Source organism: Salvelinus fontinalis, chromosome 27, assembly GCF_029448725.1.
Source record: "Salvelinus fontinalis isolate EN_2023a chromosome 27, ASM2944872v1, whole genome shotgun sequence".
Taxonomy (NCBI): Eukaryota; Metazoa; Chordata; class Actinopteri; order Salmoniformes; family Salmonidae; genus Salvelinus; species Salvelinus fontinalis.
The window spans coordinates 23,033,364-23,048,012 of NC_074691.1; the positions used below are offsets into that span (position 1 = coordinate 23,033,364).

Below are 14,649 nucleotides of genomic sequence, written 5' to 3' on the forward strand. Positions count from 1 at the left end.
TGTGTGTGTGTGTGTGTTTCCCATCCCATACCTCCTGAGTGCGGACACTCTCCCCAGACTCGGTCAGTAGTTTGACGGGGGTGGAGCGTTGGGACACTGATCCGTCATCGTCGCGGTCGTCCTCGGAGTCGTCCTCTGAGCTGCTGGAGATCTGTTCCTCGCTGGGGGGCGGGGGGGCGCTGGCCGCTGTCTTCCTCTGGACCACCGTCTCCTCCTTACTGCTCTTAGCACTACACACACACTTACATTTTAGTCATTTAGCAGACGCTTTTATCCAGAGCGACTTAAAATTCATGCCTTCCTCCCAAGATAAGTGGTTGTCTCACCCAGCTATCACACACATTAGTAGTAGTAGTAGTTAGTGTCAGTAGTCCATAGCGTGACCATACTGCTCTTAGACACACAGAATAAACAGACAGTAGAGGTAGACAGTACCGTTGGTAGTTTTTTAAAATAAACATGGTTAACAAGACGGAGCCAGACTGAAAGGCTGAGAGAGAGAGAGAGCGCGAGAGCGAGAGATTAGGCAGCAGGACAGAGGGGAGTAGGGAGAGAGAGAAGTTAGGGGGGAGGATAGAGAAGTTAGGCAGCAGGACAGGGGGGAGTGGAGAAAGGGAGAGAGAGAGGTTAGGGGGGGAAGAGAGAGAGGTTAGGGGGGAGGACAAAGGGGAGTGGAGAGAGGGAGGTTAGGGGGGAAGAAAGAGGGAGAGAGAGGTTAGGCAGCAGGACAGAGGGGAGTAGGGGGAAGTGAGCGAGAGCTTAGGCAGTAGGACAGAGGGGAGTAGGGGGAAGTGAGCGAGAGGTTAGGCAGCAGGACAGAGGGGAGTAGGGGGAAGTGAGCGAGAGCTTAGGCAGTAGGACAGAGGGGAGTAGGGGGAAGTGAGCGAGAGCTTAGGCAGTAGGACAGAGGGGAGTAGGGGGAAGTGAGCGAGAGGTTAGGCAGCAGGACAGAGGGGAGTAGGGGGAAGTGAGCGAGAGCTTAGGCAGTAGGACAGAGGGGAGTAGGGGGAAGTGAGCGAGAGGTTAGGCAGCAGGACAGAGGGGAGTAGGGGGAAGTGAGCGAGAGCTTAGGCAGTAGGACAGAGGGGAGTAGGGGGAAGTGAGCGAGAGCTTAGGCAGTAGGACAGAGGGGAGTAGGGGGAAGTGAGCGAGAGGTTAGGCAGCAGGACAGAGGGGAGTAGGGGGAAGTGAGCGAGAGCTTAGGCAGTAGGACAGAGGGGAGTAGGGGGAAGTGAGCGAGAGGTTAGGCAGTAGGACAGAGGGGAGTAGGGGGAAGTGAGCGAGAGCTTAGGCAGTAGGACAGAGGGGAGTAGGGGGAAGTGAGCGAGAGCTTAGGCAGTAGGACAGAGGGGAGTAGGGGGAAGTGAGCGAGAGGTTAGGCAGCAGGACAGAGGGGAGTAGGGGGAAGTGAGCGAGAGATTAGGCAGCAGGACAGAGGGGAGTAGGGGGAGGGCAGAGGAGAGAGAGAGGTTAGGGGGTAGGAGAGAGAGGTTAGGGGGGAGGACCGAGGGGAGTAGGGGGAGGGCAGAGGAGAGAGAGAGGTTAGGGGGGAGGAGAGAGAGATTAGGGGGAGGAGAGAGAGGTTAGGGGGGAGGACCGAGGGGAGTAGGGGGAGGGCAGAGGAGAGAGAGAGGTTAGGGGGGAGGAGAGAGAGGTTAGGGGGGAGGACCGAGGGGAGTAGGGGGAGGGCAGAGGAGAGAGAGAGGTTAGGGGGGAGGAGAGAGAGGTTAGGGGGGAGGACCGAGGGGAGTAGGGGGGTGGAGAGAAGGAGAGAGAGAGGTTAGGGGGAAGGAGAGAGAGGTTAGGGGGGAGAACCGAGGGGAGTAGGGGGAGGGCAGAGGAGAGAGAGAGGTTAGGGGGGAGGAGAGAGAGGTTAGGGGGGAGGACCGAGGGGAGTAGGGGGTGGAGAGAAGGAGAGAGAGAGGTTAGGGGGGAGGAGAGAGAGGTTAGGGGGGAGAACCGAGGGGAGTAGGGGGAGGGCAGAGGAGAGAGAGAGGTTAGGGGGGAGGAGAGAGAGGTTAGGGGGGAGGACCGAGGGGAGTAGGGGGTGGAGAGAAGGAGAGAGAGAGAGAGTAATCAAAGCGTTGTCCTCTCTCTACAACGGATGGACAACTCCAATCTGGATGCCTACATAACACTCCAGTAGAGAACGATACCGGACACTCAATCATTCATTAAAAGGTTGCGCTTTGATAAATAAACCCATAAACAGCCATTGACTGGTTAAAGGAACAGGAGTAATACATGCCCTTTATAGTAGTTCAATATTCATACTAACACACGTAATTGCTCAACAACTAGGTGTTATTGAAGGTTTTCAAGAAGGTAAAGAGGTGGTGTGTGTGTGTGTGTGTGTGTGTGTGCTCACATGAGTCAGCTAATGGAAGATGAGTGTCTTGTTTTTGGGCCACGGTTTCCAGATACACGTGTTGAGACACAGAAATATACAAACGCACATAAACAACGCCTGTGCGGAACACACACACACACACACACACACACACACACACACACACACACACACACACACACACACGAGGCCACACACGAGCGAACAAAGAGAAGCGCACCCACGTGCACACACACACACGTCATGATTCTTTACTCCAAACGGGTGGCGGTTCGTGTGCAAAGTATATGATTACAGTGAGAGTAGTTTCTAAATGTACCAAAGTATTTCACTACCGTTCAAAAGTTTGGGGTCACCTCGAATTTTCCTTGTTTTTGAAAGAAAAGCACATTTTTTGTCAATTATTTATAGATTATCTAGATAGGCGTACATAGGCCCATTATCAGCAACCATCACTCCTGTGTATCAATTGCACGTTGTGTTAGCTAATCCAAGTTTATACTTTTAAAAGGCTAATTGATCATTAGAAAACCCTTTTGCAATTATGTTTGCACATCTGAAAACTGCCTAGAAGGCCAGCATCCTGGAGTCGCCTCTTCACTGTTGACGTTGAGACTGGTGTTTTGCGGGTACTATTTAATGAAGCTGCCAGTTGAAGACTTGTGAGGCGTCCGTTTCTCAAATTAGATATTCTAATGTTCTTGTCTTCTTGCTCAGTTGTGCACCGGGGCCTCCCACTCCTCTTTCTATTCTGGTTAGAACCAGTTTGCGCTGTTCTGTGAAGGGAGTAGTACACAGCGTTGTACCAGATCTTAAGTTTCTTGGCAATTTCTCACGCGGAATAGTCTTCATTTCTCAGAACAAGTATAGACTGACAAGTTTCAGAAGAAAGTACTAAAGTTTCTGGCCATTCTGAGCCTGTAATCGAACCCACAAATGCTGATTCTCCAGATACTCAACTGATCTAAAGAAGGCCAGCTTTATTGCTTCTTTAAATCAGAACAACAGTTTTCAGCTGTGCTAACATAATTGCAAAAGGGTTTTCTAATGATAAACTTGGATTAGCTAACACAACGTGCCATTGGAACACAGGAGTGATGGTTGCTGATAATGGGCCTCTGTAAGCCTATGTAGATATTACATTTTTAAAAATCAGCCGTTTCCAGCTACAACAGTCATTTACAACATTAACAATGTCTACACTGTATTTCTGATCAATTTGATGTTATTATAAAAAAACACTTTTTTTTTTGCTTTTCTTTCACAAACAAGGACATTTCTAAGTGACCCCAAACTTTTGAACGGTAGTGTATGTCTCTGTCCCTCTCTCTCGCTTTCTATCTTTTGTAACAAGCTGCCATATTGTGTCAGTCTGCTTGGGACCTGTTTCTAATGTTTCTAATGTTCTAATGATACTGTTTCTAATGTTTCTAATGTTTCATCCACCTCTGGCCTGCTCGCCTCCCTACCACTGAGGAAGTACAGTTCCCGCTCAGCCCAGTCAAAACTGTTCGCTGCTCTGGCACCCCAATGGTGGAACAAACTCCCTCACGACGCCAGGACAGCGGAGTCAATCACCACCTTCCGGAGACACCTGAAACCCCACCTCTTTAAGGAATACCTAGGATAGGATAAAGTAATCCTTCTGACCCCCCCCCCCCCCCCCTTAAAAGATTTAGATGCACTATTGTAAAGTGGCTGTTCCACTGGATGTCATAAGGTGAACGCACCAATTTGTAAGTCGCTCTGGATAAGAGCGTCTGCTAAATGACTTAAATGTAATGTAAATGTAATGTATTAAGTGTGTATGTTTAACTTGTGTTACCATTTAGTTAGCTGGTAAATAAATAATTAAACCAATTTGTGTAGTACTGAATCATAAGTATGGCTGGGGATTTTGCAGATGCAGGAGGTTACGACTGTTCAGAATGTCGATATGATACGAAGTTACGATTAATACATTGACTGTTTATAGATGTGTTAGGTTAAGACCTTTAGAGTTTAATTTGGGAGATGGTAACTCTTTAAAGAACCGCTCTTGTGGTGCCCCAGATCCTAATGAGTTAATTGTTACCTGATTAATTGAATAAAGTAACAATTAAACATAGTTAGGTGATAAGATAAATAACAGTCATCAGACTAATTAAGGTAAAGTCACGACACATGCGAGTAGAGTACACTCACCCAATCACAGCAGATTTCCCAGTCTCCTCTGGCTTGCGCACAGTAAAGGGGCTGGGGTCCACTCCTACCGTCTTGGGCATCAACTCCCTTCAAACACAGAGAGAAAATAATCACCACATTATTATCCCAGGAAAAACACATCATAGTTAACCTCATGTCTGCACCCAGATCCAAATCTCTTTTGTCTCTCTGCAACAGGCATATGGTGAGTACACCAAACATTAGGAACACCTTCCTAATATTGGAGTTGTGCACACCCATGGAGTTGCTGACCAAGAAGACTGTGAATGTTCCTGAGTGGCAGAGTTACTGTTGACTTAAATCAATTGAAAATCTGGCAAGACCTAAAATTGGCTGTCTAGCAAAGATCAATAACCAATTTGACAGAGTTTGACGAATTTTGAAAAGAATAAGGGGCAAATGCTGCACAATCCAGGTGTGGAAAGCTATTAGAGACTTACCCAGAAAAACTCACAGCTGTAATCGCTGCCAAAGGTGCTTCTACAAACTATTGACTCGGGGTTTGAATACCTTTATAAGTGAGAGATTTCTGTAATTCATTTCTAATTATTTTTTTAATCTAAAAACATTTTTCTAGTTTGTCATTATGGGGTATTGTGTGAAGATTGGTGAACAAAAAACCCCCATTTAATCCATTTTGAATTCAGGCTGTGACACAACAACATCTGGAAGAAGTCAAGCAGAATGAATACTTTCTGAAGGCCCTGTATATAATACCTTCATTGTCAATTTACAATTATAATATTTTTGCTCCGGCCAGTATTCAGACATCTCATTGTATGAAAGTAAAAAGCAACATGGTTAGCCATTACCCAGTGGATATTGATCTAACTGTCTACAGGTCAGGGTACGTACCGTGCAGAGTTGGTCATAGCTATGCAGAAGGTGTCGTCAAAGGAGGTGAGTTCGTAGGGTTTGAAGAACTCTGTGTAGGTATCGATGCTCTCGTCGTAACGGTTTACTCTCCTCACCCCTACCTTCTTCATATTCTCCTCACAGGGAACTGGAAGCACACACACACACACACCCTGATTAGGACACACACGCATATCACGACACGTCACACTAACATATTGTACATACAATGCTCATAGTGTACACACAATCAAACACCGTGAAATTAGAGAAAAGTATATTCTTTTCATTTATGTCGGTCATGATTTTGGCTTTGAGACAAACTTTACTTTCCAACCCAGATGTGTGTATGTGTAATAGATACCTTCATCATAGGGCAGAGGCAGGTAGGATAAGATCCCCTCCGACCACCAGTACGTATAGCTAGAGAGAAACACACAACAAGGATTAGCTAACAGCGTTCAACATTATGATAAACGCAAGTTTCCGTAAGGTTTGCATTCTCAACATTCTCTACCTTCACTGCCATAACACCAAAGAATAACGTACTTCCATAAGCCAGTTATGAAACTAGGATTCAGCTCGACGACAGCCTAACAACTAATACATCATCCCTTTAATTCAACAAAGTCCAGTTTGTGCAAATAAATACAGCAATTATAGGGAGTTGTGTGGCTGGTTGAGAGGAAAAAGACTGACTGCAGATTTCATTTCTTCAGATAATAACAGAGCCATCTTGGCCTTTGTAACTGAATGGTGGAGTGGCCACAGCAATCTGGGTCTGTCATTATGACAGCAGCACAACCACACAGAGTTGACTGAACACAGGCAAGTAGGCAGACAGATCTGGGTCAGAACATACGAGAAGAGAAAGAGGGAGTGAGAGACTGGAAGACTGAAAGAGAGGAGAGTGAAAGACAGTGAGAGGGGGTGAGAGGGAATCAAAGTAAAAATAAGAATGAGAGAGTGAGAGCGAGAGAGAGCGGTAGTAGAGGTCTGCTACCCTACCCGAGCCAGACGGGCCACGACATTATACATGGGGTTAGGGATGGGTAGGGACTGTTTTTTCATCAATAACTACAGTACGGGCAGGTCACTAACATTTTGAACCTGTCATATCTGACTAAGATCATAACATGGTGTCAGAAGTGATTCAACTTCGTCAAAGATAGGAGAGATTATTTAACAGAAAATAACAATTTTCCTTGAGCTGTCTGAGTTGAGTGATAAAGTATCTAACTGCTCTCCTGTCTCTTCATTGAGCAGAGCGGCCCAAGCGGAGCCATTGCTATGGATACTCAAGAGCAGAGCGAGCTGCGTGCATGGAGCCAGTGACAGACAGAGAGGAGCAGCGAATGGATTTACTAAGAGAGGAAGTTACTTCTGATTTTGGGTTTTGGGCAGGGCCTTAAATTTGACAGAAGCAATCAGGCCTGGGTAGGGTAGGGCCTGAGCATGGTTAGGGCTCGGCTTAAAATTCATGACTGTGCAGGGATAGAGGGAGCGAGGGGGTGGAGAGGGCGTGAAATAAGAAAGAAAGAGACAGAGCGAGTGGGTCTGAGAGAGAGGGACCAAGAGAAAGAGATGGAGAAGAGAGACACTTAAATCATAAAACACACACTCAGACAAGCTTCAGCATGCGCACACACACACACTGCTGTTCTGCAGGTAAGCCCCCCCCCCCTAAAAGAAACACAGATGCAGCTGGTAATCTTGTCCAAGTGATCTCCCACCAGGCATATCAGCGTGTGAGTACGCATCTGCCGTGGTGTGTGTGTACCTGCGCCTGTCGTGGGTCAGTGCCATAGAGTTCCTCTGGTGCAGGTAGAAGTCAGTGGGCAGCTCCCAGAGGTGAGGCTTAGACTCTGACGGCTGGTACACCTGCAGAAACAGGTTGATGGCATCCTGCCGGTCTGCATCTGAGACAGAGAGAGTCACAGAGACGACGATACGATAAGCACAATATGTACAAGACCGAGGTGGAAGTAACAGGAAGTAAATGTATCCTTTGTGTCCACATCACTAAGGAATTAACACAGTCCACACACACAGTTATGAAGAGGGCACGACAGAGCCTCTTCCCCCTCAGGAGGCCGAAAAGATTAGGCATGGGTCCGCAGATCCTCATAAAGTTCTACAGCTGCAGCGCTGAGAGCATCTTCACTGGATGCATCCCCGCTGGGTATAGCAACTGCAAGGCACCCGACCGCAAGGCGCAACAGAGGGTGGTCAGTACGGCCCAGTAGATCACTGGGGCTGAGCTCCCTGCCATCCAGGACCACTATACCAGGCGGTGTCAGAGGAAGGCCCCAAAAAATGTCTACGACTGCAGCAACCAAAGCCATAGACTGTTCTCTCTGCTACCGCACAGCAAGCGGTACTGATGCACCAAGTCTGGAACCAACTGGACCCTGAACAGCCTCTACCCCCAAGCCATAAGACTGAACAGCTTCTACCCCCCAAGCCATAAGACTACTAAACAAGAGCTAATCAAATGGCTACCTGCTGCTGCTACTGTCTATTATCTATCTTGTTGCCTAGTCACTATAACCCTACCTATGTGTACATTTACCTCGTACCCCTGCACATCGACTCAGTACTGGTACTCCCTGTATCTAGCCATGTTATTACCTCGTACCCCTGCACATCGACTCAGTACTGGTACTCCCTGTATCTAGCCATGTTATTACCTCGTACCCCTGCACATCGACTCAGTACTGGTACTCCCTGTATCTAGCCATGTTATTACCTCGTACCCCTGCACATCGACTCAGTACTGGTACTCCCTGTATCTAGTCAAGTTATTTGTACTCGTCATTGTTATTCACTGTGTATTTCTTCCTCGTGTCACTTTTTCTTTCTTTAACTCTGCATTATTAAAAAAGTACACGGATGTAAGCATTTCACGTTAGTCTACGCCTGTGACAAAAGTGAATGTTCTACAGTAACAGAAAGTAAATGTTCTATAGTAACAGAAAGTAAATGTTCTACAGTAACAGAAAGTAAATGTTCTACAGTAACAGAAAGTAAATGTTCTACAGTAACAGAAAGTAAATGTTCTATAGTAACAGAAAGTAAATGTTCTATAGTAACAGAAAGTAAATGTTCTATAGTAACAGAAAGTAAATGTTCTATAGTAACAGAAAGTAAATGTTCTACAGTAACAGAAAGTAAATGTTCTATAGTAACAGAAAGTGAATGTTCTATAGTAACAGAAAGTAAATGTTCTATAGTAACAAAAAGTGAATGTTCTACAGTAACAGAAAGTGAATGTTCTACAGTAACAGAAAGTGAATGTTCTACAGTAACAGAAAGTGAATGTTCTAGAGTAACAGAAAGTAAATGTTCTATAGTAACAGAAAGTAAATGTTCTACAGTAACAGAAAGTAAATGTTCTACAGTAACAGAAAGTAAATGTTCTACAGTAACAGAAAGTAAATGTTCTACAGTAACAGAAAGTGAATGTTCTACAGTAACAGAAAGTGAATGTTCTACAGCAACAGAAAGTGAATGTTCTATAGTAACAGAAAGTAAATGTTCTATAGTAACAGAAAGTAAATGTTCTATAGTAACAGAAAGTAAATGTTCTATAGTAACAGAAAGTGAATGTTCTACAGTAACAGAAAGTGAATGTTCTACAGTAACAGAAAGTGAATGTTCTACAGTAACAGAAAGTAAATGTTCTATAGTAACAGAAAGTAAATGTTCTACAGTAACAGAAAGTAAATGTTCTACAGTAACAGAAAGTAAATGTTCTACAGTAACAGAAAGTAAATGTTCTACAGTAACAGAAAGTGAATGTTCTACAGTAACAGAAAGTGAATGTTCTACAGTAACAGAAAGTGAATGTTCTACAGCAACAGAAAGTAAATGTTCTATAGTAACAGAATGTAAATGTTCTATAGTAACAGAAAGTAAATGTTCTATAGTAACAGAAAGTAAATGTTCTATAGTAACAGAAAGTGAATGTTCTATAGTAACAGAAAGTGAATGTTCTATAGTAACAGAAAGTGAATGTTCTATAGTAACAGAAAGTGAATGTTCTACAGTAACAGAAAGTAAATGTTCTATAGTAACAGGAAGTAAATGTAATTATTGGTGCGTTCACCTTATGACATCCAGTGGAACAGCCACTTTACAATAGTGCATCTAAATCTTTTAAGGGGGGGGGGGGGGTCAGAAGGATTACTTTATCCTATCCTAGGTATTCCTTAAAGAGGTGGGGTTTCAGGTGTCTCCGGAAGGTGGTGATTGACTCCGCTGTCCTGGCGTCGTGGGGAAGTTTGTTCCACCATTGGGGTGCCAGAGCAGCGAACAGTTTTGACTGGGCTGAGCGGGAACTGTACTTCCTCAGTGGTAGGGAGGCGAGCAGGCCAGAGGTGGATGAACGCAGTGCCCTTGTTTGGGTGTAGGGCCTGATCAGAGCCTGAAGGTACTGAGGTGCCTTTCCCCTCACAGCTCCGTAGGCAAGCACCATGGTCTTGTAGCGGATGCAAGCTTCAACTGGAAGCCACTTAAGGGCCAAGGCGGGTAATTAGCTGCAAAACCAGGGTGTTTGGCAGCAATTACAGGCTCTTTCTATCTCTCTCCCTGGTAATTTCTAGAAGTAAATTTCATCATATTCAATAAATAAATAAGGAGTTAATGTCACACTATGGAGGAATACATGCAGCCACAAACATCAAGGAGAAGAAAACATGTGTTTTTACATTTGTGTGTGTGTGCTCGGTGTGTTAATTGTACATTGGAGGCAGGTTAGTGTGTGTGTGTGTGTGTGTGTGTGTGTTAGAGCTTGTGTTCCTTTAATTCAACACTATTGTTTCTCTGTTCTGTACATCCTCCACAGATGCAATAGATTCCGCATGTAGAATGTGATGTCAATGCTATACCTGTTCTTCTCAGTTATATACTTTAAATAACTGTTGTTTTGAGAAAGCGGTTACAGCTCAAGGGAAACACTTTGAAAAACAGTTGTGGAGCTGGCGTGTGTGTGTGTGTGTGGTCTCCATCATGAAACATGACATTTTTAGTGAAGGACCCTATGACATCATACACAGGTGAGCTCCAAAGCTCACGTCCGGCCAAAAGTGTGACATGACCTTGAGAGTCAGTGAGGCAAGAGTAATATTGGGGCAATGACTAAATAAAAACATTAGCCTTGCCTGTGTGACTGAAATCACACACCGTCCCTGACCCACACAAACAGCCTGTATCATCAGGAACAGTGTGAGAGGAGAGGGATGATGAGGGGGAGAGAAAGAAGAATGGGAGGAACCCAGAGGAAAGAAGGTAGAAAGGCAAAACAAGTATTGCCGTGAAACCGACCATTTTGCATCTTGTCACATGCTTCAGTCACCACTGACAGGTGCACAGGCCGTACACATCAGTTTCCAAGAAAGCCACCTGACGTTTCAAAGAGATTTACAAGGCAGAAGGTCCCTGGGCTTTATACCTGTTCTATTAAGAAGTTGCCTAAGGACTAAAGGTAGCGTGGAACGAAGTTGATCACAAATACAAAGTCACCAATGTCTTTGTTATGCAACTGTTGCCAACCAAGGATAAAAAGATGCTTCAAAGGAAAACCGAGATGACCGCATTAATGCACATTTGTGGCCTGCTGGAGGTCATTTTGCAGGGCTCTGGCAGTGCACCTCCTTGCACAAAGGCGGAGCCAGCGGTCCTGCTGCTGGGTTGTTGCCCTCCTACGGCCTCCTCCACGTCTCCTGATGTACTGGCCTGTCTCCTGGTAGCGCCTCCATGCTCTGGACACTACGCTGACAGACACAGCAAACCTTTTTGCCACAGCTCGCATTGATGTGCCATCCTGGATGAACTGCACTACCTGAGCCACTTGTGTGGGTTGTAGACTCCGTCTCATGCTACCACTAGAGTGAGAGCACCGCCAGCATTCAAAAGTGACCAAAACATCAGCCAGGAAGCATAGGAACTGAGAAGTGGTCTGTGGTCACCACCTGCAGAATCACTCCTTTTTTGGGGGTGGCTTGCTAATTGCCTATAATTTCCACCTTATGTCTATTCCATTTGCACAACAGCATGTGAAATTTATTGTCAATCAGTGTTGCTTCCTAAGTGGACAGTTTGATTTCACAGAAGTGTGATTGACTTGGAGTTACATTGTGTTGTTTAAGTGTTCCCTTTATTTTTTTGAGCAGTGTATTTTGCTCATTGTAGGCTACAGTCTGAAATCGTGTCTCAATATATTTCATGGTGTAGCATGTGCACATTTTTATATGGTAATTATTAGGGTAATGCCTATGAGCATTACAATAAGTCGCCTCAATATTTGCAGCCATAGGTGATAATATCTCTCTAGAAGCTGATCTGTCGTCAGTATTGTGGAATTATTCTCCTAATGTTTTAAGGTAGGCCAAGATTTTAACTGAGGAAGCTGATCCGAGAGCAGCGCTGCTTGTCTTTCGATCACATGCCTCAACTACACACTTCTCTCTGTGTGGAGTTTTGGGAAACGCATGTTACATCTTCGGTGGTTGTAGGAACGATGCATCGCTCAAACACTCGTAAGCCTAAGTTCCATCGCTATCGGGAAACTGGGTCCTGAATACACTGCATTTTACAAAGTGGGGTTATGACTATATTCTTGAATCTTACAGCATGGTTATCGAATCACTACCCATCAACAGTAAATGCAGCCCATATCAAAATGCCAGTTACTATCTAGAGAATACTATAGGGAATTAGATCAAGCTACTAGAGGTTTGTTAGTCATCTACAGTAATTATGTCAAGGTAAAACATTATTAGTCACTCGTCCTCAGTGAACAGAAAGCACAGAGCTTGGAACATCATTCAACTGTTGGTAATACTGTGCAGTGCATTCGGAAAGTATTCAGACCCCTTAACCTTTTCCACATTTTGTTACATTACAGCCTTATTCTAAAATGGATTAAATCGTTTTTTTCTCTCACTTCCATCTACACACAATTCCCCATAATAACAAAGCAAAAACAGGTTCTTAGCTACAAGCTTGGCACACCTGTATTTGGGGAGTTTCTCCCATTTTTCCCTGAAGATCCTCTCAAGCTGTCAGGTTGGATGGGGAACGTCGCTGCACAGCTATTTTCAGGACTCTCCAAAGATGTTAGATCGGGTTCAAGTCCGGGCTCTGGCTGGGTCACTCAAGGACATTCAGGGACTTGTTCCGAAGCCACTCTTGCATTGTTCTGGCTGTGCTTAGGGTCTTGGTCCTGTAGGAAGGTGAACTTTCACCCCAGTCTGAGGTACTGAGTGCTCTGGAGCAAGTTTTCATCAAGGATCTCTCTGCACTTTTCTCCATTTATATTTCCCTCAATCCTTACTAGTCTCCCAGTCCCTGCAGCTGAAAAACATCCCCACAGCATGATGCTGCCACCACCATGCTTCACCATTGGGATAGTGCCAGGTTTCCTCCAGACGTGACGCTAGGCATTCAGGTCAAAGAGTTCAATCTTGGTTTCATTAGACCAGAGAATCTTGTTTCTCATGGTCAGAGTCCTTTAGGTATCTTTTGGCTGTCATGTGCATTTGATTGAGGAGTGGCTTCTGTCTGGCTACCATAAAGGCCTGGTTGGTGGAGTGCTGCAGAGATGGTTGTCCTTCTGGAAGATTCTCCCATCTCCACTCTGCTAGAGTGACCATCGGATTCTTGGTCACCTCCCTGACCAAGACCCTTCTCCCCACGATTGCTCAGTTTGGCAGGGTGGCCAGCTCTAGGAAGAGTCTTGGTGGTTCTAAACTTCTTCCATTTAAACATTGAGGTCACTGTGTTCTTGGGGACCTTCAATGCTGCAGAAATGTATTGGTACCCTTCCCCAGATCTGTGCCTCGACACAATCCTGTCTCGAAGCTCTACAGACAATTCCTAGAACCTCATGGCTTGGTTTTTGCTCTGACATGCACTGTCAACTGTGGGACCTTATATAGGCAAATTATGTCCAATCAATTGAATTTACCACCGGTGGACTCCAATCAAGTTGTAGAAACATTTCAAGGTTGATCAATGTAAACAGGATTCACCTGAGCTCAATTTCAAGTCTCAAAGCAAAGGTACTGAATACTTTTGTAAATAAAATCTGTTTTCACTTGTGTAGATTGAAGAGGAAAATGTTTTATTTAATCAATTTTAGAATAAGGCTGTAACGTAACAAAATGTGGAAAAGGTCAAGGGGTCTGAATACTTTCCGAATGCACTGTATGTACTTCAGCCAGAAAACAAATGTGCCGCCTAGAACAGATTGAATTGCAGACATTTTCAGCTCTAACAATGTTCCAACATTCAACTTGGACACGATACTGCACAGACTCAGCTAAGAACATGTAACAGCTCTTTCTCTCTTATGTCAGTTAGTCCAATCTTCTTTCAACATCTTGCCATAAATTGAAGAACAAAGTAAAATAAACAAGAGTAAGCCTATGAATGAATAAAACCCCTCAATTACAGTTAAGAAGAAAGATGGAGTTTAGAATAGTCTAATAGGGAGACAGACTGTTGGGTTGAGAGGGGTAGGAGAGAGGTGCTACAGTAAGAAAAACCAAATGAGTTGTTTTAGCATTAGTGACGACAACGAGGGTGGTGACTCAACACAATAACATAAGAGGAAAAGGAAATGCAATCATGGGAAATAAGCACTGTGACAGTCTGATCCCATCCTCAGTGGCACAGTAGTTTGGCCTTTTCACTTCTTTCTTCTTCTTTTCTTTTTTCTCTCCATCTTTTTGGGAACCGAGTGCTGTGAGGGATGAAGTGTAAATCATAGTCCACAGATGGTAAGACGCGTTAGTCCCGTGTCCCATTGTGACATAGCTACGCCCGAATGCGCACCTCCCCACAATTCCCAAACAGCGTGGCTCCGGTACATGTCCTCGAATCATTTGAATGTGTTGACAGTTGGAGAACAATACTCCTTCAAATTAGTGGATTCAGCTTTTTCAGCCACACCTGTTGCTGACTGGTATATAAAATCGAGGAAACAGCCATGCAATCGCCATAGACAAACATTGGCAGTAGAATGGCCATACAGCAGAGCTCAGTGACTTTCAACGTGGCACTGTCATAGGATGCCACCTTTCCAACAAGTCAGCCCTGCTAGAGCTGCCCCAGTCAACGTGCTGTTACTGTGTAGTGGAAACGTCTAGGAGCAACAGCGGCTCAGCCGCAAAGTGCAAACACGTTCTCTGGAGTGATGAATCACACTTCACCATCTGGCAGTCCAACGGATGAAT

The 14,649-nt window shown here is 44.8% G+C and overlaps 1 protein-coding gene across 1 annotated transcript in view; it reads right to left on the minus strand.

Annotated features, from left to right (window-relative positions):
* The window catches only part of fig4a (FIG4 phosphoinositide 5-phosphatase a), a 104,393-nt gene that overhangs the window by 36,367 nt on the left and 53,377 nt on the right, over window positions 1-14,649 (minus strand). The window contains exons 17-21 of the mRNA XM_055885309.1: window positions 7,191-7,329; window positions 5,775-5,833; window positions 5,411-5,558; window positions 4,535-4,621; window positions 32-230 (exon numbers count right to left, since the gene is read on the minus strand). Coding sequence (XP_055741284.1) covers window positions 32-230; window positions 4,535-4,621; window positions 5,411-5,558; window positions 5,775-5,833; window positions 7,191-7,329 — 632 coding nt within the window. The remainder of the gene's footprint in view (window positions 1-31; window positions 231-4,534; window positions 4,622-5,410; window positions 5,559-5,774; window positions 5,834-7,190; window positions 7,330-14,649) is intronic.